This window comes from Dermacentor silvarum, chromosome 2 (genome assembly GCF_013339745.2).
Source record: "Dermacentor silvarum isolate Dsil-2018 chromosome 2, BIME_Dsil_1.4, whole genome shotgun sequence".
Classification (NCBI taxonomy): Eukaryota; Metazoa; Arthropoda; class Arachnida; order Ixodida; family Ixodidae; genus Dermacentor; species Dermacentor silvarum.
The window spans coordinates 13,981,525-14,008,998 of record NC_051155.1 but is presented as its reverse complement, the minus strand read 5'-3'; the positions used below and the strand labels follow the sequence as shown (position 1 = coordinate 14,008,998).

Below are 27,474 nucleotides of genomic sequence, written 5' to 3'. Positions count from 1 at the left end.
GGAACGAAAATCTTAGGACTAACAGGAAGAGAGCGGTGTGGATCAAAGAACAAACAGGGATCGCCAATATTCCAGTTGATATTAAGCGGAAGAAATGGAGCTGGGCAGGTCATGTAATGCGTAGGATGGATAACCGGTGGACCATTAGAGTCACAGAATGGATACCAAGAGAAGGTAAGCGCAGTCGAGGATGGCAGAAAACTAGGTGGGGTGATGAAGTTATGAAATTTGCAGGCTCTAGCTGGAATCATCTAGCGCAAGACAGGGGAAAGTGGAGATCAAAGGGAGAGGCCTTCGTCCTGCAGTGGACATGAATAGGCTGATGATGATGATGATTAATGAAAACTCCAAACTTCCCTTGAGGCAGTTGCTGTCAGAGCAACTTTTGTTGGAGATACAAATGCACATAGCACCCTGTGAGGAGACTGTCAATAATTGCCGGGCCAGAGGCCGCATGTTTTAAAACATGCTCTTTCCACCAGGTGCACGCGTACCTAATAAGGTAGAGCCAACGTGTTACAACGTTGCACATTACAAATACTCCTCCTAGACTTAGGCACAGTGAACGATTATGCCGTACCTAAAGCGGTCCGTTTTTAAGAACCCCTTTGAGAGTGACTACTTCCCAATTATGTTAAACTTAACAAAACCAGGTGGATGCTCGCCACATTTTCCTCGTTGAACTGTCAATTCAGCCAAGCTCCGGGAACTCACATATTTAGAGTGAGATGACACTACTGCTTTTAATATGGACTACGCTATGACATATCTAACAGGTTCTTAAATAGTCGCAGTTTCGCCCGAAAGGCGAAGCATGAATTGCGATAGCAAATTAGTAGATAGCTTAATGGAGTAAGGATAGTTGTTTTAACGGATGTATAAACTTGGACACATTTTTACTAACTCAATTAACAAGCATGGTGTAAGCGCGCATAAGCACACATGAATAGATCACACTCAATGACCGCGCACAACCGCTGTCAAAACGCTGGCGTGTGCAAGCGCGCCAGCAGCAGCGAGCGAAGGTTCGTGTGGTCTATCGCTTCAACAGATACTGAGCGGCGAAAGCACAGCGCATACAAAGGTAGGAGCCGTGGAGCAGATCGCTTTCAAGATAGGGTGCGCGCGACCGCCTGCCGCCGCGCAAAGTACAAGTACGCAGTTGCTCGCAGAGCAGAAGCCGCACCCTCTCCTTACCGCGCGGCCTTCCCGCTTTCCTCCTTTCGCTGGCGAGATTCCAGTTAACCTTGCCACCGGTCACAAGATACGTGTTTGGTGCCGCAGCTAAACGTCACCTCCCCACCCTGCCTCCCATCCCCCCACGGCTTTTCGCACGACTGCAGACGTCGTGTTGGCTCTTCGACGTGCGTTCGCTCTCCGTAAAAGCCCCCGTCCCTCGCGCGCTTTCAATGCAGCATACCGCGCGCGGCGACGATTTTATCGCCCTTGGGCTTTATACGATACCTCACGGTGATGGTGACGACGACTACGACGGCGACGCCTACGGCAGAAATTCGTTTGGAGTGTCGATATAATTGCTGTCGCAATAAAATGACGCTGCTATAACATATAATAAACAAACTTAGAGACAGTCTAATATGCGTCGCATCCCTTGGTGGAACTAAGAATGTCGGAAATTGCCCAAAAGTGAAATCAAAGCTTGGGGATTGCTTCGCATTTCTCCAACCACGGAAAACCTTAATAATTTCCAACAGGTTAAGTCCCAAGGCAGAAGAACGCATCGGCGTGCAAGGAGAAAGAGAGTTGGGAGAGGTACATCTCTGGTACACATTCTCGCGCGGACGAGGCGAAAGCATGGAATAAGGGTGAATAAATTAAAAATACCGGGAGTCAAACCCCGTACCCTTAGTAACCCCGTACTCTTAGGAAGATCAGACAGATTTTCTAGGTCAACACTTTGAATATAGCTCTGGTGCATCCCATTACACGCACCCATGCCATTCGAAAAACGCGCAGAGTGACAGCCCTTTGAACGTAAACGTGCAGGAAATGAGGCATACAATGGTCCATTTAATCTAGTTTAACTCCAGCCATCTGAAAATTGTTGCAACAAGTCCGCACCAGGTGGCGACCGCATTATGAATGAAATGATCAAGCGCCTTCATCCAGAAACCCTGAAAGTACTCCTCTCTCTCGTCAATGCACTGTAGGCGGCTGAGTACATCCCGTCTTCTTGGAAAGAAGCAACTGTATTTCCAATACGTAAACAACGCAAGGGTCCGGCTTTAGCTAGCAGTTACAGAAGAATATCTTTGACAACTTGTCTGTGCAAGCTCTATGAAAAAATGGCGAACCAACGCTTAATGCATCTTTTAGAAAACAACAAAATACTAGATCCTCTCCAAAGCGGCTTCAGAGAAGGGAGGTTGACGACCGGCCACCTTGCCCGCAACGAGCCAAACATTGGGGATGCCGTCATACACAAGCAGGCCTGTCTTTCAATATTGCTTGATATAAAAAAGCATGTGCGATGACATGGTGCTTTGGCATTCTCAGAAATCTGTCCACCATGGGTGGACAGACAGCATGCTAAATACATTTGAAATCTACCTATCGAACAGTAGCTCTCCTGCAAGGCTTGGCTATGACTTCTCAAACTTCTCACTCACGAAACTGGCGTTCCGCAAGGCGGCGTTCTCGCTGTACACTATTTGGAAATGGAAATGCGGTTGGAAATGCGGTTGTCTGCTTGAAGTCAGTGGTACACTCAGGACTCGATAGCAACAAAAGGTCAGTGGGACGCCTCGCATTGGGCGCCCACGGGAAGACTACTAATGAAACTGTACAGGGTGATATGGGCTGGGCAAATTTTGAAGTGAAGGAGGCTCACAGTAAAATTGATTTTGAAGAACGACTGAGGAGAATGGAAGAAATTAGATGGAGTGCAAGACTGTTCAGGTATTTGTACAGACAAAACATTGACTCACATTGGAGGAAAAGAACTAGGAAGCTTACCAGCAAATATGCGACCGGTATGGCCAGCAACACGGCAACAAAGAACGTCAAGCGCAAAGTGAGGGAGGCTGAGACAAGGTTATGGGTGGCGGCAATGGAAAGAAACCTGCTATGACTAACTACCTCAAAGGAAAAAAGGAAATCAGGAAAGAAACAATTTATGGTAACTCAAAGGGAAGCTCCTTACTTTTCGAAGCGAGATCAGGATGCCTTAGAACGCGCACTTATAAAGCGAGGTACACCAAGGACGAAGCCGCGTGTGCTTGCTGTAGCAAAGCTAGAGAAACGGTGGAACATGTTTTATTGATATGCGAAGAAATCTACCCAGCTGCAAGTCTAGGCTCCGCTGACCTTGAAGTCCTTGGGTTCAGGGAGAGCAGGGGCAAAGTAAACATGTCTGTTGTAGAGATTAGTGAGAGAGTTGGAGGTTTGGTAGCAGAGAAGTAGGCAGACCCCAAACAGCGGAGACGTACAGAAACAGAGTTTCAATTAATGGTTGAAAAAGGCTGATGCCTCGATTTTTTTGTATTTGGGTGTTTGTCCAAAATAAAGGTAGGACATTAGGCAAAATAATAAGAGCTTGGTGGCGCAACCCACCACCCCGTTTCAAAGGGGACGCTCATAGCATCCATACATCCATTCATTGCGAAAATAAATTCTCTGCACACATTTTTTCACGCAACATGTTCTACTCTGTGGACACAGATGACGTGAATGTTGGTTTTAAATAATGCAATCTTGCTATTTCCTTACATGTCCAGCTAGGCCTAAATAATGTGGCTAAATGCGTTAATGAACACGGTTTTAGTTTGAACCCACAGAAGTGTACAGGTGTAGTTCTTACAAATAAGAGAGGAATTATTCTAGACGCTAATATGGAGCTTTTTTGATGTAGACTATCCGTAAGTAAAGAACACAAATTTCTTGGCATCATTTTGGACTAAGAACTTACATTCATTGCTCATACTAAATACTTGAAGCCTAAATGTCTGAACACAATGAACATGTGTAACCTCCCCTCACATACAACATGGGGTAGTGACAGGAATTTACTCATTAACCTGCACAAGAGTCTTATATAAGGTCACGGCATCGTAAGTAATAACTCTGCTACACCCAGTGCACTCATTATTCTAGATCCGGTTCACCATTTAGGTATATGGCGAGCTACCGGTGCACGCAGAACGTAAGATCAAATGAGTGGTTACGTCATTTTCAAAGTGCATATTCCAGTTATACATACTTCCTGAAAGTCACTTCTAACTGTAAGCAAATACATCTGCCACACTATTTCGAAACCGACACTCAGTGAGAGAGTCCTTTTCACTTCGTGTGAGGAGGCTGTGTGAAGAAATGGGTGTACCACTTCTGGAACATCGCCTAATGCCTCAAGCGAAGGTGCTACCGCCGTGGCAGTGGCAGCTGACTGAATGGGACACATCGTTTATCTAGGTAACAAAGCATGCTCCTGACGCACACATTCGAGCGCACTTTTTTCGAACTTCAGGCAGAGTACTCATATTGATATGACGAACGCAAAAACAGATACGGAACACAAAAAGAAGCGACGAGTACAGCGTCTAGTCCTCGTGCTTTCTCTGAAACAAACGTTGTGCACACAGAAGCGAATATATTTACGGCTGAGGCATATGCAGTACTGTCGGCGGTAAGTCATATCAAGAAAAAAAAGTTAGAAAAGGCCATAATATTTTCTGACTCTCCAAGTGTGGTTAGATCTCTAATGTCACTCCTTAAGATCAAAAATTGTCTACTAAGTGATCTTTATGCACTCCTGTGTACGACATATGCTTCTATCCAGTATGTAACATTATGCTTGGTGCCAGAGCATAGAGGAGTTGAGGGAAATGTGCTAGCAGACGAAACCACCACATCGTCTGCTAGCACATTTCAAGAGCTTTCAATCCTTCGATAGCTGCACCCTGTATAGACTTAAAGACCTTCGTTCGTAAATAACTAAGACGCTATTGGCGACGCTTGTGGGGTGCCTGAACTTCTACTAAACTCCATCTAATCAAACCACAGGTAGGCGTTGCATCACTCCCTATAAAATCTCGGCAAACCGATGTCTTGTTCTGTACACTGGTTATAGGGCACACATACGGCACACACAATTACTCACTGGCGGCGAACCTAAACCATGTGATAGATGGGTGGAAGTCTGACCGTCCTCAACGTCCTTGTGGAGTGTAGGAAAGCAGAAACTGAAAGGAAAAAGCACTTTCCGCCAGCAAATCGACACCATATCCCCCTACATCCAGCTGTTTCTAGGTACAGAACCATTTTTCGATATGAAGACCGTTCTAACTTTCCTTAATAATGTCGTGCTACATTTTATTTGCCAAGAAGCATCGTAGCACATCCTCACATGAGAGGGAACTACTGTGATAGTAGTTTTGTAGAGCACATGCTTTCGGGCCCCTTGTCTTTAAGGAACCTCATGAGGCGGTAATGCGACTGATAATCGTGAGACTATGTTATGCCTCTGCAAGCATATATTATTGCGATAGCAACTATATGGACACTTCAAGCGGATTTCTGCCGTCGTCGTCGCCGCCATGACGTTCCATATAAAGTTCAAGGGCGATAAAATCGTCGCCGCACGCCGTATGTGCGAGTGAAAGCGCGAGGGGGACGCGTGCTTTCACGGAGAGCGAACGCACGGCGGAGAGCAAATGCCACTTCTTCCGTCGCGCGAAAGCTGTGGGGGTATGGGAGGGAGGGAGGGGTGGCGACGTTGTTCTGCGGCAACAAATGCGTGTCTTGCAACCGGGCGCAAGGGGAACTGGCGACTCAATCTCCCACACGGTATGAGGAAAGCGGGAAGGCAGCGCGGGTGGGAGGGGGGGCGCAGCTTCTACTCTGCCAGCAACTGCGTACTTTTACTTTGCACCGGTGCGCGCTGTCGCGTGCACCGTATCTTGAAAGCAATCTCCACACGGCTCTGACCTTTGTATGCTCTATGCTTTCTCCGCTCAGTGTACATTGAAGCGACGGACAGCACGAACCTTCGCTCGCTGCGGCGGCCGCGCTAGCGCACGCCAGCGTTTTGAGAGTGGTTGTCTGCTGTCATCGAGTGTGATGTATCCATGTTTGCTTGTGCGCGCTGACGCCACGCTTGTTAATTCATTTAGTAAGCGAATGTGTCCAAGTTTATGCAGCCGATAAAACTATTATCGCTACTCCGTACACATGCAATGCTGCCCGGATCGGCAGTGCAGCACTACAGGTGTGTCCCTTCGCACGCGCTGCCCACGGGAAGCGCTTCTCATCAACACCACCGTTTCACACGCGCCTTCTCGTGGTCATCGAGTCTCTCTTTATGTCGGTCTACTTACGCCGCAGCACACCTGCTTACTTAATCAGCTCATGTTTACTACAATTAATATTGCTACCAAAGCCGCTCACTTTACTTCGTATGACATTGCTGTGTTGCTATCGCATTCATTGCTTCGCCCTTAGGGCGAAACTGTGACATTTTTTAGTGATAGCGCACCTCACTCTCATGTTAATTATTTCAACTCCTATCTATTTTACGAACTTTACAGCGTCTGATTGTTAGGCCCTTTTACAGCCAAGTAACATATATATATATATGATGCATATATATATTTATGGCGATTTATTTTCCCATCTCATTGACAAAGCACTGACACCACATCACCACTTGCATAGAGCTCTTTGGCCATATCTGGCCCTCACGTCACTAAACGCCACACATCATCGCCATCGTTTTTTGTACGCTACTCAGTACAGAAGTGGTGCATTATTATGCCGAAATAAGTAAATATTTACGTCTGTGCTCAAATATTCGATATTCGATAAAATGTGGTGCTTACTATTCGCATTCGCTTCGTATTCGAAAGTGCTGATATTCGCGCTGCTCTAATTACAAGGGATGTGGCGTTGCGGTAGCCATTAAAACGATATACTGTAGACGTCAGCTCCCCCCTGTCGCCTTCCGAGAGACAGCGCTTTTACTTTTCGACTACGTCAAAGGTCAAACAAACACCACTGGCCAAGTACCGTATAATCACGGATGGTACCACGAGGCCGATCGACAAAACCCCTACCGTGTAGCTCCAAAGGAACGTGAAGAGGTTCAAAAGCAAGTAACGAAGATGCTCGAGGATGACGTGATACAGCCTTCGAACAGTCCCTGGGTGTCACCCGTGGTCTTGGTCAAAACGAAAGACGTCAGCTTGCGCTTCTGCATTGATTACCACAAATTAAACCAAGTCACAAAGAAAGACATCTACCCGCTGCCACACATTGATGGTTCGCTGGACAGGCTGCGGCATACGCGTTATTTTTCATCAATGAACTTACGAAGCGGGTATTGGCAGATGGAGGTCGATGAGAGGGATCGTGAGAAAACTGCCTTCGTGACCCCCGACGGTCTTTACGAATTTAAGGTACTTCCTTTCGATCTTTGCTCAGCGCCAGCCACTTTTCACCGTTTATTGGACACCGTACTATCCGGCCTGAAGTGGCAAACATACTTGATCTATCTAGACGACGTCATAGTGTTCTCAGCTACATTCTAGGAGCACCTATGCCGGCTACTCACTGTTCTCCAAGCCAGATGCTCGTCTGACCTGACTAACGTTAAAGCCCGAAAAATGTCCATTTTGGTTTCAATGAACTGTGCTTCCTCGGCCACGTCGTCAGTTTCGTAACAGGGTGTACGACCTGACCCAGACAAAATAGACGCTGTGGTAAAGTTCCCCACACCGCCCGGCAAGAAGACAGTGAGGCGCTTCTTCGGGCTGTGCGCCTATTACCGACGGTTTATTGCGATCTTCTCACGTATTGCTGCCCCGTTAACACGCCTTACACGATACGATGTTCCCTTTCTGTGGGGTGAAAATGAGCAAGTATAGCATTTAACGAACTACGCCAGTGCCTGCAAACGCCTCCAGTTCTTGCGCACTTTGACCTGGAAGCCTCTACAGAACTTCTCACCGATGTGAGCAATGTTGGTCTGGTAGCCGTACTGGTGCAAGTCAGCTCCGAAAGAGTAATCGCCTACGCCAGTCGAACTCTCTCGTACGGAGTAAAACTACTCGACTACCGAGAGGGAATGCCTCGCCGTTGTGTAGCGGTTATCAAATTGCGCCCGTATTTGCCCGGGCGCAATTCTGTTGCAAAGCGAAGCTGGTCATCAGAAGACACAGTGAAGCTGGCCGATCGATTGCGTCATAACGTAAGAGATACCTGACATAACCAAGTTCAACTCAGGCATATCCAAGGCCGAACGTAGCTGCTACCCAGTTCAATCTAGATACAACCAAGTTCAACCTCTACATTGCCAAGTTCAACCTAGCTACTACCAGGAGACGCAATCGATCGGCCAGCTTCGTTGTGACTCGAGCTTTGCGTGGCCCAGTGCAAGCTTTGCCTCCCAATTACGACGACAGAAGAGAAGTGAAACTGCACGCTGTAATGATTAGCCGCCACGCAGCCAACTGTGGAGGAAGACGACGACGACGAACGCGGGAGCACTGCCACGAGCGCGTGCCGAGCACGCGTTCAAACTAGTGATGCAAAATTATCGGTAAATTGACTATCGATAGCATCGATAGTTTTTTTTAAACTATCGACAGTGTCACAATACTATCGATAGTGTTACTATAGATACTTTTATCAACGTGCTATCGATATAGTGCAATCGATAGCAACTAGTGACATATTACCAACAAACTTAGTTCTGATATTTGAACGCGATAGCGTTAAGGGTCCCGCGTCGCGGAAAATCCGACGTCGACGTCGGTAGCGGCGCCGGCGTAAGCATCGGCGTGGTGGCGGTGAAATTCATCCCGAACCACCCCGACCACACAGGCCCTCCACGTGGCGCAAGGCGTTAGTGAAAAAAAATTGAATTTCCCATAGTAAAATTCGTCAGAAAAAACGTAAAGTACGACTTAACTACAATCTACCGACATGATAGCGTCGGATTGTAATTTGATCGTACGAGAAAACATAATTCTGTGACGAGGAAACTCAAACACAGACCCCTTTTCCTGAATTTCTACCATAACAACAGTGTGCACTGGGGTATATTACTTGCGATAACTACATCCAGATGGCACTCGTCTCCTCCGTAGCGTAAAACGGTAGCGACCCGCAAAGCCGAAGGTGGAGAAAAAAGAAAGCTGCAGCTTCCGGGAACCCTTACAAGCATTCAGGGATCTTTGAATGCTATCGCGTTCCAACTCTTAAAGGCATTAAAGCTTAGACGTCCTCCATATTTCTTATTTTCAAATCACAAAATACAATATACATTTGAAGCAGCGCAGTTCCGCCACATGTAACTGCTTCCTTTCCGCTACAGCTGAACAGTTCAACTTAATTATCATGTGTCAATCAAGCATTCTGGTGAACGAACACAAGCATGTCAACTTTCTTGCCCCTCAGCCAGCTCCTCCTATCTGAAATGATCTGTCCAGCCGCTGAAAATACGCGTTCTGCGGGTACCGACGTTGCTGGAATGCTCAAGTACTTTTTATCCACTTCAGAGAGCGGCATTGTGGAGCATTTCCGATACTTCCAGAATGCTAAAGGATTGCTCTTCCTTTTCTGCGGATGTAACTCTAGGTACTGGCAAACCATTCGCTCTGCGTTCGAGGTTGCGGTTGAGGGCTCCTGTTGCTCTCTCAAGGAACCGCAGAATTCGGCTTCCTGCCGGAGCTTCGTTTGGAACCGCCTGCTGTATAGCTAGTTCAACTGGGACATTTGCGACACTAACCATTTATCCAGCAACTGTACGTAGGGTACATCTGGAGAGCTCGGTGACGGGTAAACTGCGATAACAAAGAGTCCTGTCATAGTTACCACCACCCCCATATACCATGCACTCGGGGAACTAAGTTTATGCTGCAATGAGTTCTCGCGGTTGATTTTATAATATCGATAGTACTATCGAAAGTACAATCAATAGTACTGTCTATTGTAAAGTGCCTGTTATTGCGGTTTAGAACGCTGCAAGGCGGCTGCGTGGTCACGAGCCCAGAGTCCTTGGGTGTGCCACTTCGCTCTCCTCGTCTTCGCTCGCTCGTCCAAACGCTGATATATAACACCCCCCCTCTAATGAACCTTTAACATATCTTAGTCAATTTTATTGCGATAGCAATTATATGGACACTTTCACCGTATTTCTGCCGTCGGCGTCGCCGTCGCCGTGAGGTTCCGTATAAATAAAATCTTCGCCACGCGCCGTATGCCCGAGCGGAAGCGTGCGGGGACGCACGCTGTCACGGAGAGCGAACGCACTCAATCTTCCACGCGCAAGCAAGGAAGCGGGAAGCGAGCGCCGGAGGGAGCGGGGGGGGGGGGGCATTTTTACTCTGCCAACAACCACACTCGTCGCTCGCTCGCACCGTCTCTTATCTCCACACGGCTCTGACCTTTATGCGCCGTGCATTCGCCGCTCAGTTTCCGTTGAAGCGATAGACCGCACGTACCTTCGCCCGCTGCGACGTATATGCGCTTACTGTCAGCGTTTTGACAGTCGTTGACTGCAGTCATTCAGTGTGATCTATTCATGTTTGTTTGTGCGCGCTCACACCACAGTTAGTAATAGTCGGGCCACATCTTCCAACGCACGCTACACATGCAATGCTGCCCGGGTCGGCAGTGCAGCGCTACAGGTGTGTCCCTTCGCACGCGCTGCCCACGGGAAGCGCTTCTCATCAACACCACCGTTTCACACGCGCCTTCTCGTGGTCATCGAGTCTCTCTTCATGTCGGTCTACTTACGCCGCAGCACACCTGCTTACTTAATCAGCTCATGTTTAATACAATTCATATTGCTAACAAAGCCGCTAACCTTACTTCGTATGACATTGCTGTGTTGCTATCGCATTCATTGCTTCGCCCTTAGGGCGAAACTGACATTTTTTATGTTGACATGTTCAAATGCCGAGTTGCTCTGGCGCCTTCAGAACACGACCATAGTGACTGCGTGGTATGCAATCGGAAACTGCTTGCGACTGTTCAGATCACTGCGTTCTTTCGGGCGTCCCCGCTTCAGTGGGCAAATCCGGGTACGCATTAGGAGACGAGTCAGAAGCCGTGGGTGCATCTTCTCTCGGACGCTCGGCCCCTGAACTGAGGAATGGTCTTGTAGTGAAATGATTGTCTTCGGGTGAGTCATTTCCTGGACAAGAATGATAGGGTGATTATTGAACTGCGTTTTCAATCAACGTATATCTTCTTTTCATATGATCTACGTGACGCCTGTACCGCCTGCCATCCTGAGTCATCGTTGCAAAGGACCTCTTGCCGCATTCTTCAACTACTACAGCGGGTAGCCAGGCGGGGTTATTGGTCAGGAAATTTCTTTATCCACACCTTGTGACCTGGCACAGAACCTTTTCTCATATCGTCCGCCCTTCCTCTTTCGGTGTCTTTTCGGGAGTGTAGCGCATCCAGATGAGACGGAAGCTGCCTGCCAAACATTAATTTTGCAGGCGTCTTCTGCGTTGTGTTGTGCGGTGTCGTATGCTGCTTAAATAGAAACCGTGACAGCAGGCAGGAGAGGCTTCCATCCGTCAGCATCTTGAGCGCCATCTTCGTTTCTGCAATCATGCGCTCCGCTTGTCCATTTGTGGCCGGGTGGTATGGAGCTGATGTTACATGTTTGTTTGATCATGTTCAATTTGAAGAAGTGTTGCATTTGCGACGAAGTGAATGCTGTGCCATTATCAGAAACTATCACTTGCGGTATGCCAAAAGTCGCGAACAGCGATCGTAGCACATCCGTGGCTGTGGAAGTAGACTGTGACGGCACTTGTCTTACTTCTAGCCACTTGGAGAAGGCATCCATTACGATTAAAAATCTCTGATTGTTCACCGGCCCTGCAACATCATCATGAACGATCTCCCATGGTTCACTTGGATGGGGCCATTCCGGCATTACAGTTGCTGAAGGAAGATGGCTGTGCATATGACATGTATCACACGACCACAGATTGGTCTCGATGTCGGCGTCCAATCCAGGCCACCACAGGTGACTGCGAGCGAAGCGTTTCATCGTAGTCATTCCTGAGTGGTTAGAGTGAAGGAGAGTCAAACATTCTTCTCTAGCCTTTGTAGGACTCACAACCCGTATGCCCCATAATACGCAACTACGGTGCGTAGAAAGCTCTTGTACCCGACTCTGGTAGGGTTGGAACTGTATACCTTGCCATGACGCTGTTGATCCTGTTTGCAACCCCTTGTAAATTTGAGAAAGCGTGGAGTCTTCCACTGTCAGCCTTGCTATTTCCTCGGCAGTCAATGGAGGTTTATGCAAACCTTCAATGATCAATACGTCACCTGGTGCCGCTAGCTCATCGACATCGGAAGCCAGAGGAAGTCGACTGAGCGCATCCGTATTCTGATGTTTTTTTTTTCCTTCTCGGCACAGCAACTCGTAGTCATAGGCGCTCAAAATTACACACCAACGAAGCATCCGGGGTGATAACACTTACTTAATTTGCTTCATAGGGCACAGTATTCCAAGAAGCGGCTTATGGTCGGTCACTATGAGTACATGCCGATCGGCAATGTACTGATGAAAATGCGTGACTGCAAACACTATTGCAAGACCTTCTCTGTCGAGTTGGGAGTACTTTCTCTCACATTTGCCGAGTGTTCTTGGCGCAAACGCTACTGGCAGTTCGTGTCCGTTTCCGTCAAACTGCGCAAGAACTGCTCCTAACCCATAAGGCGAAGCATCACAGCTGAGCACCAGTGAGCGAGAGTCGTCGTAATGCGCAAGAACCGTACACTCACGTGGTGCGTCCTTAACTTTGATGAAAGCGGCTTTGTGCGGGGCTTCCCATTTCCACTTAGCTTTTTTATGCAACAGACGATGAAGAATTTCGGCGATGGACGCTTTGTCACAGAGGAACCGGCTATACAAACTTATCATTCCTAAGAATAACTGTAGCTCGGACTTGTTTGTTGGTTCTGGCGCACTCGTTATTGCTTCCACCTTTTCATACATCGGTTCAACTCCGTTAGCGCTCACTTTGTAGCCGAGGAAATGCAGTTCGCGTACCGCAAATATGCATTTTTCCTTGTTCGCTTTGAGACCTGCCTGTTGCAAACGCTGCAAAACTGCTTCCAGTCGATCTAGATGCTCTTCATTCGACGCTCCCATGATGAGGATATCGTCTGAATAAGTGCTAACACCGGGTAGTCCAGCGAGCAGAGTATCCATGAAACGTTGTAATATAGATGGTGAGGCCGAAACGCCGAATGGCAGTCGCTTCACTGCATACAAGCCTTTAATTGTGTTGATAGTCAGCATCTCCGAAGTGGCCTTGTCGACGTGCAGCTGTTGATAAGCCTGTGCCACGTCAATATTTGAAAAGATCTGTCCTCCTCGAAGAGTTGCAAGCAGCTCAGCTGCCGTTGGCAAAGGATACGCCGTTGGCTTGATGCTTGCGTTTACTGTGCCCTTGTAATCCCCGCACAGTCGTAACGATCCATTCTTCTTCCTCACGATGATCACTGGCGTCGCCCAGTCACACGCGGAGAGTGGCTCAATTATGCCTTGAGCCTGGAGTTTGTCGAGTTCTCGACATACGGCATCTCACACGGCAAATGGCACTTGCCGGCACTTCAATAACTTGGGTGTCGCGTCTTCAGCAAGTTCCATGCGCACAGGTGGCCCTGAATATGCAGTGAGAGCTTTATCAAACACCCCAGAGAACTTGGATAATGTAGCATCGATTGTTGTTTCCGTGAGATTGTTCAGTCCATGCAGCGTAATAATGCCCAGTTTTTCGAACCAATTTCTTCCTAACAAGCTGGCTCCAACTCCTGCAGCCACGAGCAAGGGTAGCTGTGTTTTGTTGTTGTTGAAAGATACATTGATAAGCACGGAGCCTAGGATGTCCAAACATTCTCCCGACCATGTCCGTAAGGCGAGCTTGCGTTCTCTTAACACCGGGGCATCGTCCGGCCCGAGGCGAGCGAACGTCGCTCCACTTATTATAGAAAACGCTGCTCCTGAGTCTACTTCCATCTTGAGTGGCCGATCAGACAGTCGTACTGTCACGACGAACCTAGCTGTGGTTGTGATCTCTAGTCCTGTGTGAAAAACAGTAAGGAGGCCGCCTTCCTGTTCGTCTAAAACTTCGTCCTCATCTAAACGATGACTTCCTTGGTACTTCTGTGGTTTAGCCTTTTTCGACAGACAAGCTTCCGCGATGTGAGCCTTTTTGTGTAAGAAATTATACGTAGCATTCTTGAAGTAGCACTTGTCGGCCTTATGATCTGCTAAGCATCGGAAGCACTGATGCGCCTTGCTTGTAGAGCCCTCGCGAACATTCTGACGATTTATATCAAAATTTTCGGCCTGTTGCTGAGTGCTTTGAATCTGTCTCTGCTGATCTCTTGCTGATTCAGCAGTCAAAACAACCTCGTACGCTTTCTTATACGTTAGCTTACCCTCAGCTAGCAACCGTTGTTGAAGATGAGAATCGTGGATCCCACATACCAATCTCTCTCGTAGCATAACTTCCAAAGGAAGCCTTGTACTCCCAAGTTGAGACTGTAATTCCGCGCTTCCGCCCGACGTATCATGGCCCACCGTCGTGGAGTCTGCGTTGCCAAAGTTGCAGTCCTTTGCCAAAATTCGCAGAGCTGTCACATATTCTTTGACCGATTCATTAGCCAGCTGGTCTCGTTTCTGGAAGCGATATTGTCCCAGTAACTCGGAAGGCCGGGGGTCGAAGTGCTGGCTCAGTAACTTGACGATGTCCACCAAGTCCACTTCAGAAGGTTTCCGTGGTGCAACCAGGGCCTTAAGCGTCTCGTAGGTTTGCTCACCGCACAGCGTCAGGAGAACCGCTCGCTTCTTGGAAGATTTGACGATGTCGTTGGCTTCGTAGTAGAACTCCAGGCGCTCTACCCACGATGACCAGTCGGTGCCGGGAACAAATTCTGGTATCTTGCCTTTAGGCATCGTCTTCCAGGAAAACTTGCTTCGCGGGATCGCGTTTCCTCGTCGCCAGTATTGTAAAGTGCCTTTTATTGCATTTTAGAACGCTGCAAGGCGACTGCGTGGTCACGAGCTGAGTCCTTGGGTGCGCCACTTCGCTCTCCGTCTTCGCTTGCTCGTCCAAACGCTGATATATAATACTATCAAAATTACTATCAATAGCGCTATCGATAGTTATGTTTACCATCGATAGTTCGATAGTGACTCAACTATCGATAGTATCGATAGTACTATCAATAGTTCTGCATCACTAATTCAAGGGCTAACCGAGGGGCGCCAACGAGCCAGCTGCGGAAGACGACGCTCGAACCAATGCTGATGACGATAGTTTCGTGAAACGCGCACTTTTTGCGGCTGGCTTAAAGGGCAACTCCGGCGATTTTTCGACGTCAACGGATGTCGATGAAATTCTCTGAGTCTGTTCCTCTGAATACCTCCGTCATGTCCTAAAGATCAGGCTTAAGAGTTGCACAGATTTTATTCCGATAGCAACTATGTGGACACTTCAACCGGATTTCTGCCGTCGGCGTCACCGTTGCCGTGAGGTTCCGTATAAAGTCCAAGGGCGATAAAATTGTCGCTGCGCGGTATGCGCGAGTGAAAGCGCGCGGGGGACGCGCGCTATCACGGAGAGCGAACGCACGGCGGAAAGCGAAAACGACCGTCGCGCGAAAGGCCGTGGGGGTATGGGAGGGAGGGAGGGAGGGAGGGAGGCAGGGAGGCGGCGCGACGCTGTGCTGCTTCACCAAACGCTTATCTTGCAACCGGGCGCAAGGGGAACTGGCCACTCAATCTCCCACGCGAAAGCAAGAAAGCGGGAAGGCAGCGCGGGAGGGAAAGGGGGGGGGGCAGCTTCTCCTCTGCCAACTTCTCCTCTGCACAACTCCTCTGCACTTTGCCCGGCGGTGGCGGTCGCCCGCACCGTCTCTTATCTCCACACGGCTCTGACCTTTGTATGCTCTGTGCATTAGCCGCTCAGTTTCCGTTGAAACGACAGACCGCGCGAACCTTCGCCCGCTGCGGCGGCTGCGCTTGCTGCCAGCGTTTTGACAGTCGTTGTCTGTGGTCATTCAGTGTGATCTATTCATGTTTGCTTTTGCGCGCTCACAGCATGCTTGTTAATTCAGTTAGTAAGTGAATGTGTCTATGTTTATGCAGCCGATAAACTACTATCCCTACTCCGAACAGCTCTCTAGTAATTTGCTATCGCAATTGATGCTTCGCCTTTTGGGCGTAACTGCGACATTGTTTACAAATGAATGTAATTTAATGCCTCGAGCACCCTACCTTACCTCCTCCTCAGTTACAAGCCACATTGTGTATGACGTCAGGACTAGTCCACGCAGAGCATGCCGGGATCATGCAGACGACACCGACGAGAGCGTGCAGGTAGTGCAGGAGTTGACGATCGTGAGATAGTGCTTGGCGTAAGATTTTGCTGTCGCGAAAAGTTGCATTCCCTGTGGACGGGCAAGTGATGAGGGGTAGCAAGCGGTGTTGCGCTGTGGGCTGCACGAACTTCAGCCCTCACCATCCGCAAACGCAGTTTCAGCCGATGCCGATCGCGTTCTGCCGAGGTTAAGCCTATCACAGCGGCCGCTGCTGGCGGACCTGAGCGACTGAAATGAAGCTAATTAAGCCATTAGGATGAGGAAACCGGCTTGTGTAGTTCAGTTTTGACCATATGAATTTGAAATAAACCATTCCTCATTTCGTACAGTGCACATGCAAAAAGCTAGAAGCGACAACACGACGCGCAATCAACATCCTTATACGTTGCCGTTCTCGAATGCGTCCAGTAGCACTCACCGGCGCATCCCTAAATGAAATGTGACTACGCACGTCCATGTGTATATTATAACCTATTGTTATGCTGACTCATTATTTAGCTTACGAGGTACACTGTTTGCCTCGTATCCCAAATGGGCAGCAAGTGGAGATCCCTTCGATACAGCATGCGTAAACAACCGTCTCGTTCAGCTGCCAACGATGTCATACTTCATGACATCGGCGTTTCCGCGAGAAAACTATGCATTTTCTAAATGAACGATCATGCAATGTCCTAACCTGTGTCTACTTTACGGAACACTAATTGTGTGCATGAAAACAATACGAAGAATGATAAGCAGGCTGCACAACGCTTCCCTACTACGTTCTCCCGCTTGCTGTTTCCGAAGGTGTGTGGCCGCACATATCAGCGCGACCCAGAGTGATGTAACGGTGCTTACATGGACAAAATCTGTATGTTTTGATATGTTCTGACATTAATTAATGTCACTGATTAGCGGATATCTCAAGCGAACGAAGAGTGGTCGCTGTACCTGCCGATGTAAACAAGTGCTTTCGACTGTCAGCCGCGTTCTTGCGGGATACAAATGCGGAAAGTCGTGCTCCACATCTTACAGTGAGCATGCGAAACGGTTCCCTGAGAGGGGTAAAACACCTAAAATAGCAAGCAGCACGTATATCAGTGGTTAGGGCTACCCTTGGTCTTCATGTTGCAGCGCGATATGTTGCGCATGGGCGCTGGCTCTAGTAGTGGCGGACGGTTATTCGTGGCTATTGAATTCGTCTGATTCATAACTGTCACTGTTTGACATATCCGAATAGGTGGTTCAGCTTACAATGTCACCCGAAGGTCCCCGAACGTCCGGCACGGTCACGAATAAGCTGAGCGTCTGCTCTGCGCCGGTTTCGTTCACCCCGCGGGCGAGACCGGCATGCGTTGTGCGCCTTCACCGCCGGGGGTACACTCGTGACCTCACACGCAGAGGGTCGCTTGGCTGCTTGCTCAGGTTTCGGTTTCATTTTGGCGCTTTTTTGCTTATTTAAAATTATTTTCGAATTTGCGGAACAATTCTCCTATCAGGTGCGTCACAGGAGGATCTCGGGAACCTAAATATTTTATTAGCTTGACATGGTCAAAAAATCGCCGGAGTTGCGCTTTAAACATCTTCGCTGTTAATAATGAAGAAATTTTGGAAAATGTTGGGGATGACTTAGTGGTATTCAGCTTAGCCCGAATACGTGTCCAATATCTTGCGATAGACAATCAACAGGTAATCCATAATCAATCAATAATCTATAAATTCCGGAAAAGCATAACCCGTAAGGCCAGGACCAGCTAGGTGCCGATCAGCTCCGCTGCTTTTTTAGTCTTGCGTCACTAGTGCAAGCTACGCAAATTTTTTTTCAACACAAAATAAATATTCGCTTTGCAATGTAAAAAGCGCCCGGCGCCGTAGCAGACAACTCGAAAAGTAAAAACAGCGCTTGCACTCCTTTTTGCTCCTGCGCAGTGCTTCTTAATTGATTTTCGCACCAGGCGAAGCTCCAAGTGGCTTGAAAAAGTCTAACGAAACGCCACAGGCAATCACAGTATTCTCCAACCTAAAGACTTTGGCCATGCAGCACGCATTCAGAACATTTTCACAAAGATCAATTATAATTTTCGTTATTCTTGAAAAAAAACGAACAGCAGTCCCCGAAATACAACGAAGCGCAATTTCCGTCAACGCTAGCACTCACTCAACTAAAGAGCTACTGTCGATAGGTAGCTTTGGTGTGTTTTCTCACCACAGACAAATGTATCGCATGAGGACAACCCTTCCTTGCCTCTTGTAGTCGTTTCAATAACGCGAGAGTCTATTCGCTACATAGCGACTGCATAAAAAGCGATCTTGCCTTTCATTCTTTTGGAAACCAAAAAAAAAGCGGGCATGCTGCCCCTCCCCGTGTCCCTCCACCATAGAAAGCCGCACAGAAGGCCTTCCGTTTTCCTTTGTGATAGATTGTGAAATCACACGAAGTGACGTCAGTGGGCAACGAGAGAGCGTGCGCCAGTTTTGTGCCTGTCTTCTGTTATCACCAAGTGTGCTGATACCTGTCACCGTCTTAGCTATATAAGCAGTGTCCTTCTTGTAATAAACGCTTTTGTGTTCCGTGTCGTTGTGACTCACGCGTCCGTTCATAACAGTGGCGACGAGGGTGGGATTTTGAATTCCCAGCTCCTCCAAGCGATTTAACTCAGCAACTACTTCCTCCTTCATGGCAAACGGAATGCTGCGGCACTTCAGGAACCGGGCTTGGGCGGCCTCCTTTAGTTCGATGTTGATGCGTGGCAGGAACTGTTGGAACCCTGGCCGATACAGAAACAAATTCTCGCAGCGCACAGAAGACAGCAAAGGCGTGCACGTGTGCAGAGACCGCCAGGAGCTGACGAACAGAATGGCAGCCCAAGCGATAATAGCGAGAGCGCCGTTCTTTGGCGCAATGAATCAAGCGACCAAATAAAAAAAAGCACGCAAAAAGAAAATACGAAGAAACACATTTTATTTCTACACATAATTCTGTCATTCTGCATTAATGAGTAGGTTTCAAAGAGAGAGCCGAATATGCAAAAGGTAATCAATTTTCTGTTGGTCACCAGATTAATGGCGGCGGCATAATTGCCAGAGCCCAAAATAGCCCTGCTGCTCACCTAGTGCTAAATTTTACCACCCGCTCTGACGTGTCGATCACGTGTTGGGCCGACACGTTTGGTTTTAATCGTGTTGAGCGGTGCCTTCTCGTAATTATTTCTTTTGCGTATAATGCGCGTGACGTAGCACAGAAGACGTATTCTCAGAGAGCAAGCGCGTCTCCCCCTGAAAGGAAGGCACTATGTAATGATGACTTGGCAAAAAGAGTAAAACATCACTAACATGACAACACACCACACTGGCTGTTTGTCTGCGCATTAACAAACTCTTCTAACGCAGCGGGACGCGTTGGACTGCGCTCACGACGGCTGGGGCGAGTGCGTTGTGCTCGGCACATCCACCCACGATGTGCGTGCGCCGCCCCTGACGCTCGAGCAAGGACGCTGCTGGCGCGGCTGCACTTTCGGAGGTACGCCCCCCTTTGGACTGGATCGTTTAGGCAACGCAGCCTCACGTGTTGCGAGAAGGAGGGAAACACTGTGCTGCCAAATATACGAACGAACCTGAAATGAAGCGTACTCGAGGCCTGCAGAATGAAGATCACGTTATAGTTCGCCAAAAAGCTGAAAGCACGTGGTGCGTCACTGAGATTGAAGCAACGAAGTGGAGCGCGGGTCACGTATACCTCGCGTCTGTTTTTCTAGCTGGTTCTCTGAATGGTGTCTAGAGATAACTACGTCTTAACAAATTACTGACGTCGAACAAGTGGGCTATATTTGACCTTGCCACCACCTAAGTATAGGAATGGTTCCACGAGTGGTCGATCATTGCAGGATGGAAGACCGTCGATCAGGTTCCACAGCTGGTCGAGCTGTACCACAAGAAAGTCATCAAGCTCGACCCGCTGATCACGCATCGGGTGCCCCTGGCGAAGATCAACGACGCCTTCAAAATTCGCAGAAGCGGCCGCTCGTGAGTCTCTGCTCCGGAACGCAGTGCTACGTTCTCTCAAGCATCCGGTTATTATGTGCTGGTATTAGATGGTTTATTAAATAGTTCAAATGTGCGCGATATACGAATGACCGAAAGAACCAAACGAACCACGTGAGCGCCAACCTACAACCCGATGAAAACTCTATCTCTGCGCACCGGGCCGCCTGCGCAATGCCAGTCACAATTACTCTTAACGCGTGGAGGTACATGCTGATAAAAAAATTGCTCGCAAAGTAGGAATTAACGTAAAACAAGACGAAAAGTGGGCGGCAACCTCAAGCGTGCAGGAATAGCAATTGAAAAATTGAATTTCCGCCTCCATCCCAACCTGTGAAAGTGGATGTACAGCGAAGCTGTTGCCAACGTTACACCAGCGCTACCACCGCAAGGCGTCGCACTATCGAGATCAATGTAGCGTCCACGACCTCGTTCGCGCCCTTTCCGTTGGTGCTTCGACACCGCGGCGGTGCACGTTCCCGGCGTCCATTGCGCGTAACCCGCGTTCACGAAGTGAACGTCACTAATTTTTCGAGCGAAGCTTGCATACGCTAGCCTGGGCCGGCGACGTAACGCTAAAACTCCGGCTCCAGCGGTGGCTCGTCGGCGCCAGAGCGTGAGTCATTAGACACGGTGCCAGCTGTGTAGGCGCGCGCTTACGCCACGTGCGCAGCCAATCGGAGCCGTTTCGCTTCCGCCGGGGAGGGAAAGGGCAGGAAAGGGTGTCGCGCGTGCTGCGCCCGCTTCGTTTCCGTTCACCTCAGTCTCGGAAAACTGATGGGACGGCTGTGCATTGTGCGTGCCCCCGCACAACAGGCAGCTCTCGCCGAGTGCCGACGGGAGATCGTCCATGAAAGGGCGCGTCGTCGACGGGCCGATCCTGTGGTGCGAGCCGCTGCGGCACTCCGCCAACGCCGAGCAGATCACCTGACCTTCCCTTGGTCACGGTCAAGTTACTCACAAGAAACATAACCGTCAAACACAAGGTGCACCCAGGACAAGCTTCGCTTACCCCCATTTTCCGGTAGGGGAATAGCCGACAATTTTTAACAGTCGCCCCGATGTCGATTACGGTCGCTGCACACTCTGTGCGACCGATACAACGGACAGAGCGCCCACGCATCAAGGACAGACACATCGTGTGCGCACGTTAGTCCCACGCGGATGTGCCGGAGTGCAGCATGTATCCTCATTCTAGTAGACCCTTCGCCTGGCGCAAGGGCGTTATTCAACTAATTCAATTTCTCAAAGTGCGTCACAAAATTTGTCAAGTACGACTTACACACAACCTGCAGACATGATAGCATCGGATTCTAATTTGAACCTACGAGAAAACATAATTCTGTTACGCGGAAACTCCAAATGACAGTAGCTCTGGAGGCGAAAATTTTTCTTTGTCGACGCGACGGCGTGCACGCACGGACGCAAAAAATTTGCCGGGGTAGCCATATACAGCTTAGCTGTAAAAAGTCAGTGCCGATGTATCGGTAAATGCGAGAGAAAAGTACGTCGCAATTTACCACTTCATAAAATCCCGGATCCATAATTTAAACCGCGTTCACCACATTCCAAAATGTTGTCCAGGAATTCACTCCAAAGACGTCCTGCCTGTTTGAGGAGCGAAGTGCAACTGACGCTGTTTCGGAGAAGACCAGTGTCGTTATATGCAGGGTGTCCCAACTATCGTGAACCAAGATTTAAAAATATGGAAATACCAGGTAGCTGGACAGAACCATGGTAATGGTGTTTGCCGTCGCTTGGTGATACTCAGATTATCTTCAAGGATTCCGCCTAATTACATAATTACGCTAAATAAATAATCTACTTCAAATATCCGCGACTGGCCGCACAAGGCACTTTGCGTGTATTCGCGGGCTTCTTTTACGCTCGGAAAACCACTTTTATGCAGCAGTATTGAGAAACAGGAAGCTGTATCCGGAGTTCTTCATGTCGCTCTACAATTTTTTCATTGACCCTTTTCATCTAATTACAATATTTCAGAAGTTTATTAATCAAGCCCACTTATGTAATTAGGCGGAATGCAAGAAAATACTCTGAGTATCTACAAGCGACGGCAAACAACGTTACCTTGGTTATGGCCAACTACGTGACATTTGCATATTTTTGAATCTTGGTGCATGGTAGTTGGGACACCCTATATAACTGTAAACCTAGCGCTGAAGCACGCCGCAAGCGATGCACTGGACTGAGGGCATCGATGACTTTTTGTTCACCGTAGAATAAAGTGATTTCTCTCCCTCTCTCTCTGTATACTGGGTATCCGAGTTAACTTGGATCAAGATTTAAAAAAACAAAAACACAAGAGCGCTAGAGATATATTACCGACTGCATAGTAGCCGTAGTCGTGTAGCCGTAGCCAGTATTTTTTTCATCACGAAGTATTAATTAATTGATTTTAATTAGTGAACCTTTTCATTATTGCTTGAATTGCAAACATGTCAATTACAAAGTTGTAGGGCACCTCAAATAACCTCCGAATCAAGCACTTATTTCGTGCTGCCTGGTTTTTTCCGAGACAAAACAAAAGCCCGCTAAATATGGCGCCTCCAAGCAACCCTTAAAATATATGCGGCTGCACTCCTTTGTCGCCGCATCGTGCATGGCTTCGTCATGTAGGATGGCTCGAGAGGTTTCGCGACCTAACTAGCGTGGTGCGATAATCGTCAGCATCTGCGAACGCAAGAATGTTGTGCTCGCTCATGAGGCACTCGGGATAGCTTTCACCTTCGCTTATCATGAAACAAAGCTACAAAAGAATTCAACCATTGCTTAAAAGAGAGAGAGTGCAAGCGCACTAGAAAAGAAGAAAGGCAGCTCTCGGAAGAACAGGAAAAAGCTACACAGGATTTCAATAAAAAATAAACCAAAAGCACGTAAGGCGTCTCAGCCGCCCACAAAGAAACATCCAAAGGTGCAACTGGTTTAGCCATTTACCCTTTCTGTCTCTTGAACTCCGGAAAAAAGGCAAATCAAAGCAGTTTCTTACCTATTTCTATCTTTGTCGCAAGCTTTTTTTTTTATCTAAGGATAGGGTGACACCATGAAGGTGCGTTGAACAGTCACGTTTTACACCAGTTTCTAGCGGTTATTTTCCACTGCCACTTATAGCAGGTGCTCGAACAGGTCACCGTCTGACGCAATACAGTACCAGCTTCTTTCCAACACATGTGCTGTTGCAGCTTTGACCAACGACGTTGGAATCTCGCAGCAGACTCTGCTTATTTTCGCCTTTAGGGTGTCGCGTGTGGTATTTTCGCTGCTATACATGCGATATTTCACGTAGCCCCACAAGAATTCCAGCGGTGTCATGTTCGGTGACCTTGCACGCCAGGGTACAGGTCCATGCCGGCCAATTCACTGTCCAGGAAAAAGCTTGTCGAGCCACGCTCGAAACTGACTATGCACAGGAGCACCATCGTGTTAATGCTCCGAAGATGTGCAAGTGTAACGTGACGTCGTTCACGGGACCCTCGAGGATGTCGTGGAACTAGCGTTTCGTCCTTAGTGTGGGTCCGATGATGCCATCAAAAATACCGAACCACAGATTAAACGGCCACTGGCGTCGTGTTGGTGCCAGCCAGTGCGGTCACTGATCACTCCAGCAATGTGCATTGCGAAGATTAACTTGTGCATTTCTGGATAAATTAGCCTAATTCGTCCAAAGTACGCAAGTGAGAAAGTCCGGTTCTTCTTCACATTTGGGGAAAATCCAATCGGCAAAGTCAAGTCTACTTTCAAAATCTCGTTCTTCAAGTTTTTGATGAATATGTGTATGGTACGGGTGCATTTTGACCTTTTTTTTAATTTCTCCACACTGATTACCTTGAGGTTCCGGCCTCCGCACTGGCGTCGCGCACACTACCGTGAGGTTAGCAGCAAAGAATGACAAAACATCAGTTTCCGCTTCTTGAACTACCGTCGCAGTCCTCTGTCGCTTTCTGGTGAAGCTACCCGTCTCGCAATGGACTTCGTACGTTTTAAGTATTGTTGGCGGACTATAGGGCGTCCTCCACAATGCCGCATCCGGTATAGCTTGGCTGCCCTCCTCTGGTCGCCGTGCTAAACGCCCAGAGCCAGGATCATTTTAGCCTTCTGAATATTCGTGAAGGGCATGACTGTCTTCTTGAAGAGCAGGTCACTGGCGTGGCACTGTTGAGATCTCCCGTTATTATCTACCCACGGACACGTCAAACAAAAATGATTTACATAATCGACCCGTAGTGCCCGTAATATGCCCGTGGTGTGGAGCAACACCAACACTCTTTCGCATCACGTGGGAGTGTGCAGAACACGGAGAAGAACACGAAACAAACGGCACGTGTAACGAATGGGAGGCGCTGCTGTCTAGCCCGGCCCTGAAAGAGCAGCTACGAATGATCCAACGAGCTGAGCGGATGGCCCGTGCTAGTGGGGCCTTGGAATGGGGCACCACCCTGCTGGACAAACGTTGTCTTTAACCCCCCACCCCCTCTGCGGACTGGGGTAGGAGCCTGTCTGGTTTCTGATTATAATAAAGTACTACTACCTAATCGACAACAGCATATGCTGGCCGTACAGATCCACCAGAATACATTAGATGGATATAGCCAGCGTAAAGTTTGCTTCTATTGCTAAAGGGACCAATGGGAACGTACGTTCCGGGCGTGCCTACCTGCAGAACAAGAATGCGCAAAATTACAGTCCCAAGGGCAACGTCACGGTTTTCCAGCTTTGAAATCCTCCCCCCCCCCCCCTACGGCTCCGCTACGGTTATCAGTGCATCAGCGGCGTGTGCTCATGATGCCGCAATCATCAGATGTCGCCAAGCCCTGTATCGAGTAGCCGTCGCTAGTAAAGCCGTGTATCCGTGGCTATTCGCTTGGGAGCGCTTTAGTAGCCGCGCGCGAGCGCGTATCTATTTTGTAGTTTGTATCTTTCGCGCGCTTTTGCTATTTCTCGGAAAAACGAATGAGGCAAAGCTGAGCACGAATGAAATGCTTTATTCTGAGGTTATTTGAGGTGTCCTACAACTCATTTATTGATATGTTGGCCATTCAAAGAATAATCAAAAAGTTAAGTAATTAAAAGCAATTATAAAGAATAATTCGTGATGAAAAAAATACCGGCTGTAAGTACACACGACTACGGCAACTATGCAGTCGGTACGATTTCTGTAGAGCTCTTGGCTTTTTTTTAAATCTTGGCCTAAGTTAACTGGGAGTAAAGTTCTCCGCGGTAAAGTTCTCTATAAGGTGCTAATGTGGCCTCCCTTAGCCATATATAAGTATATACGTATATATGGCGAGAAAAGTAGGGTGGCTCCGTCGGTGAAGCATCAAAAAAATGTCACAGTTTCGCCCTGAGGGCGAAGCAATGAATGCGATAGCAACACAGCAATGTCATACGAAGTAAGGTGAGCGGCTTTGGTAGCAATATGAATTGTAGAAAACATGAGCTGATTAATTAAGCAGGTGTGCTGCGGCGTAAGTAGACCGAAATGAAGAGAGACTCGATCACCACGAGAAGGCGCGTGTGAAACGGTGGTGTTGATGAGAAGCGCTTACCGTGGGCAGTGCGTGCGAAGGGACACACCTGTAGCGCTGCACTGCCGATCCGGGCAGCATTACATGTGTAGCGTGCGTTGGAAAATGTGGCCCGACTATCACTAACTGAATGAACAAGGTGGTGTGAGCGCGCACAAACAAACATGAATAGATCACACTGAATGACTGGAGACAACGACTGTCAAAACGCTGGCAGCAAGCGCATACGCCGCAGCGGGTGAGGTACGTGCGGTCTATCGCTTCAAAGGAAACTGAGCGGCGAATGCACAGCGCATACCGTGTGGAGATAAGAGACGGTGCGGGCGAGCGACGAGCGCGGTTGTTGGCAGAGTAGCAGTGCGCCCCCCCCCCCCCCCCCCCGCTCCCTCCGGCGCTGGCTTCCCGCTTCCTTGCTTGCCCGTGGGAGATTGAGTGCGTTCGCTCTCCGTGATAGCGCGCGTCCCCGCACGCTTCCGCTCGGGCATACGGCGCGCGGCGAAGATTTTATCTATACAGAACCTCACGGCGACGGCAGAAATCCGGTTGAAGTGTCCATATATATATATATATATATATATATATATATATATATAAATTCTCAGTTTCGCCCGAAAGGCGAACCATCGATTGCGATAGCGAATGCGTAGACAGCTATACGAAGTAAGAATAGTAGTCTTATCGGCCGTGTAAACTTGGAAACATTCGCTTACTATCTAAATCAAGAAGCATCAAATTAACAAGCGCGCACAGACAAACAGGAATACATCACACTCGATAAACGCGGACAATCGCTGCCAGAACGCTGGCACGAGGAAGCGGGGCAACGAGTGAAGTGGCATTCGTGCTTTGTATCGCTTCAACGGAAACTTAGCGGCGAGAACGCGGCATGCACGAAGGAATGAGCCGCCGTGCACCAAGACTCAGCCCCCGACGCATATCGCTTTGAAGAAAGCACACGGTGCGCCATTGCTGCCGGAGTACAACGCCACCCCTCTCTCTCGCCGCCCCCCAGGCCTTTCGCGCCACGGAAGACTGAGCGTTTCCTCCCCGTTTTCCTCCCTTGCGTGCGCGAGATCGAGCCGCGGTCATCGGCTCATAATTGCTTTCGCGATCAAATGACAACGACGTACGTCGAAACACGTTCTTTAATGTCCAAACATTACAGCTGCCGGGCCAGCCTTAGTGACAAAAGCTGGCCCAGAAGCCGAAAAGTTTGGAGATTAAAGAACGTGTTTCAACGTACGTCGTTTTCTTTTTGACGCTATATATATATATATATGGATGCACATACACACAAGCTTTTTTCACTTTGACACTCCTAATGCTAGCACATTTAAAAAAAATGTCGCAGTTTCTCCCGGACGGCTATGCATCAATTGCGATAGCAAATTAGTCGAGAGCTATACGGAGTAAGGATAGCAGTTTTATCAGCTTTTTAAACTTGGACATGTAGCATCACCAGCAACGCGCAGAACTGTTGTCGACGCCGTCGGCGTTTTGCCCGCATTCGCACCGAACACGCGCGGCGTTG

The 27,474-nt window shown here is 48.6% G+C and overlaps 1 protein-coding gene across 1 annotated transcript in view; it reads left to right on the top strand.

Moving 5' to 3' along the window:
• LOC119439908 (alcohol dehydrogenase class-3) overlaps positions 1-27,474 on the top strand; it is a 233,542-nt gene that overhangs the window by 196,376 nt on the left and 9,692 nt on the right. The window contains exons 8-9 of the mRNA XM_037704875.2: positions 19,750-19,879; positions 20,244-20,382. Of these exons, the coding sequence (XP_037560803.2) occupies positions 19,750-19,879; positions 20,244-20,382 (269 nt within the window). The remainder of the gene's footprint in view (positions 1-19,749; positions 19,880-20,243; positions 20,383-27,474) is intronic.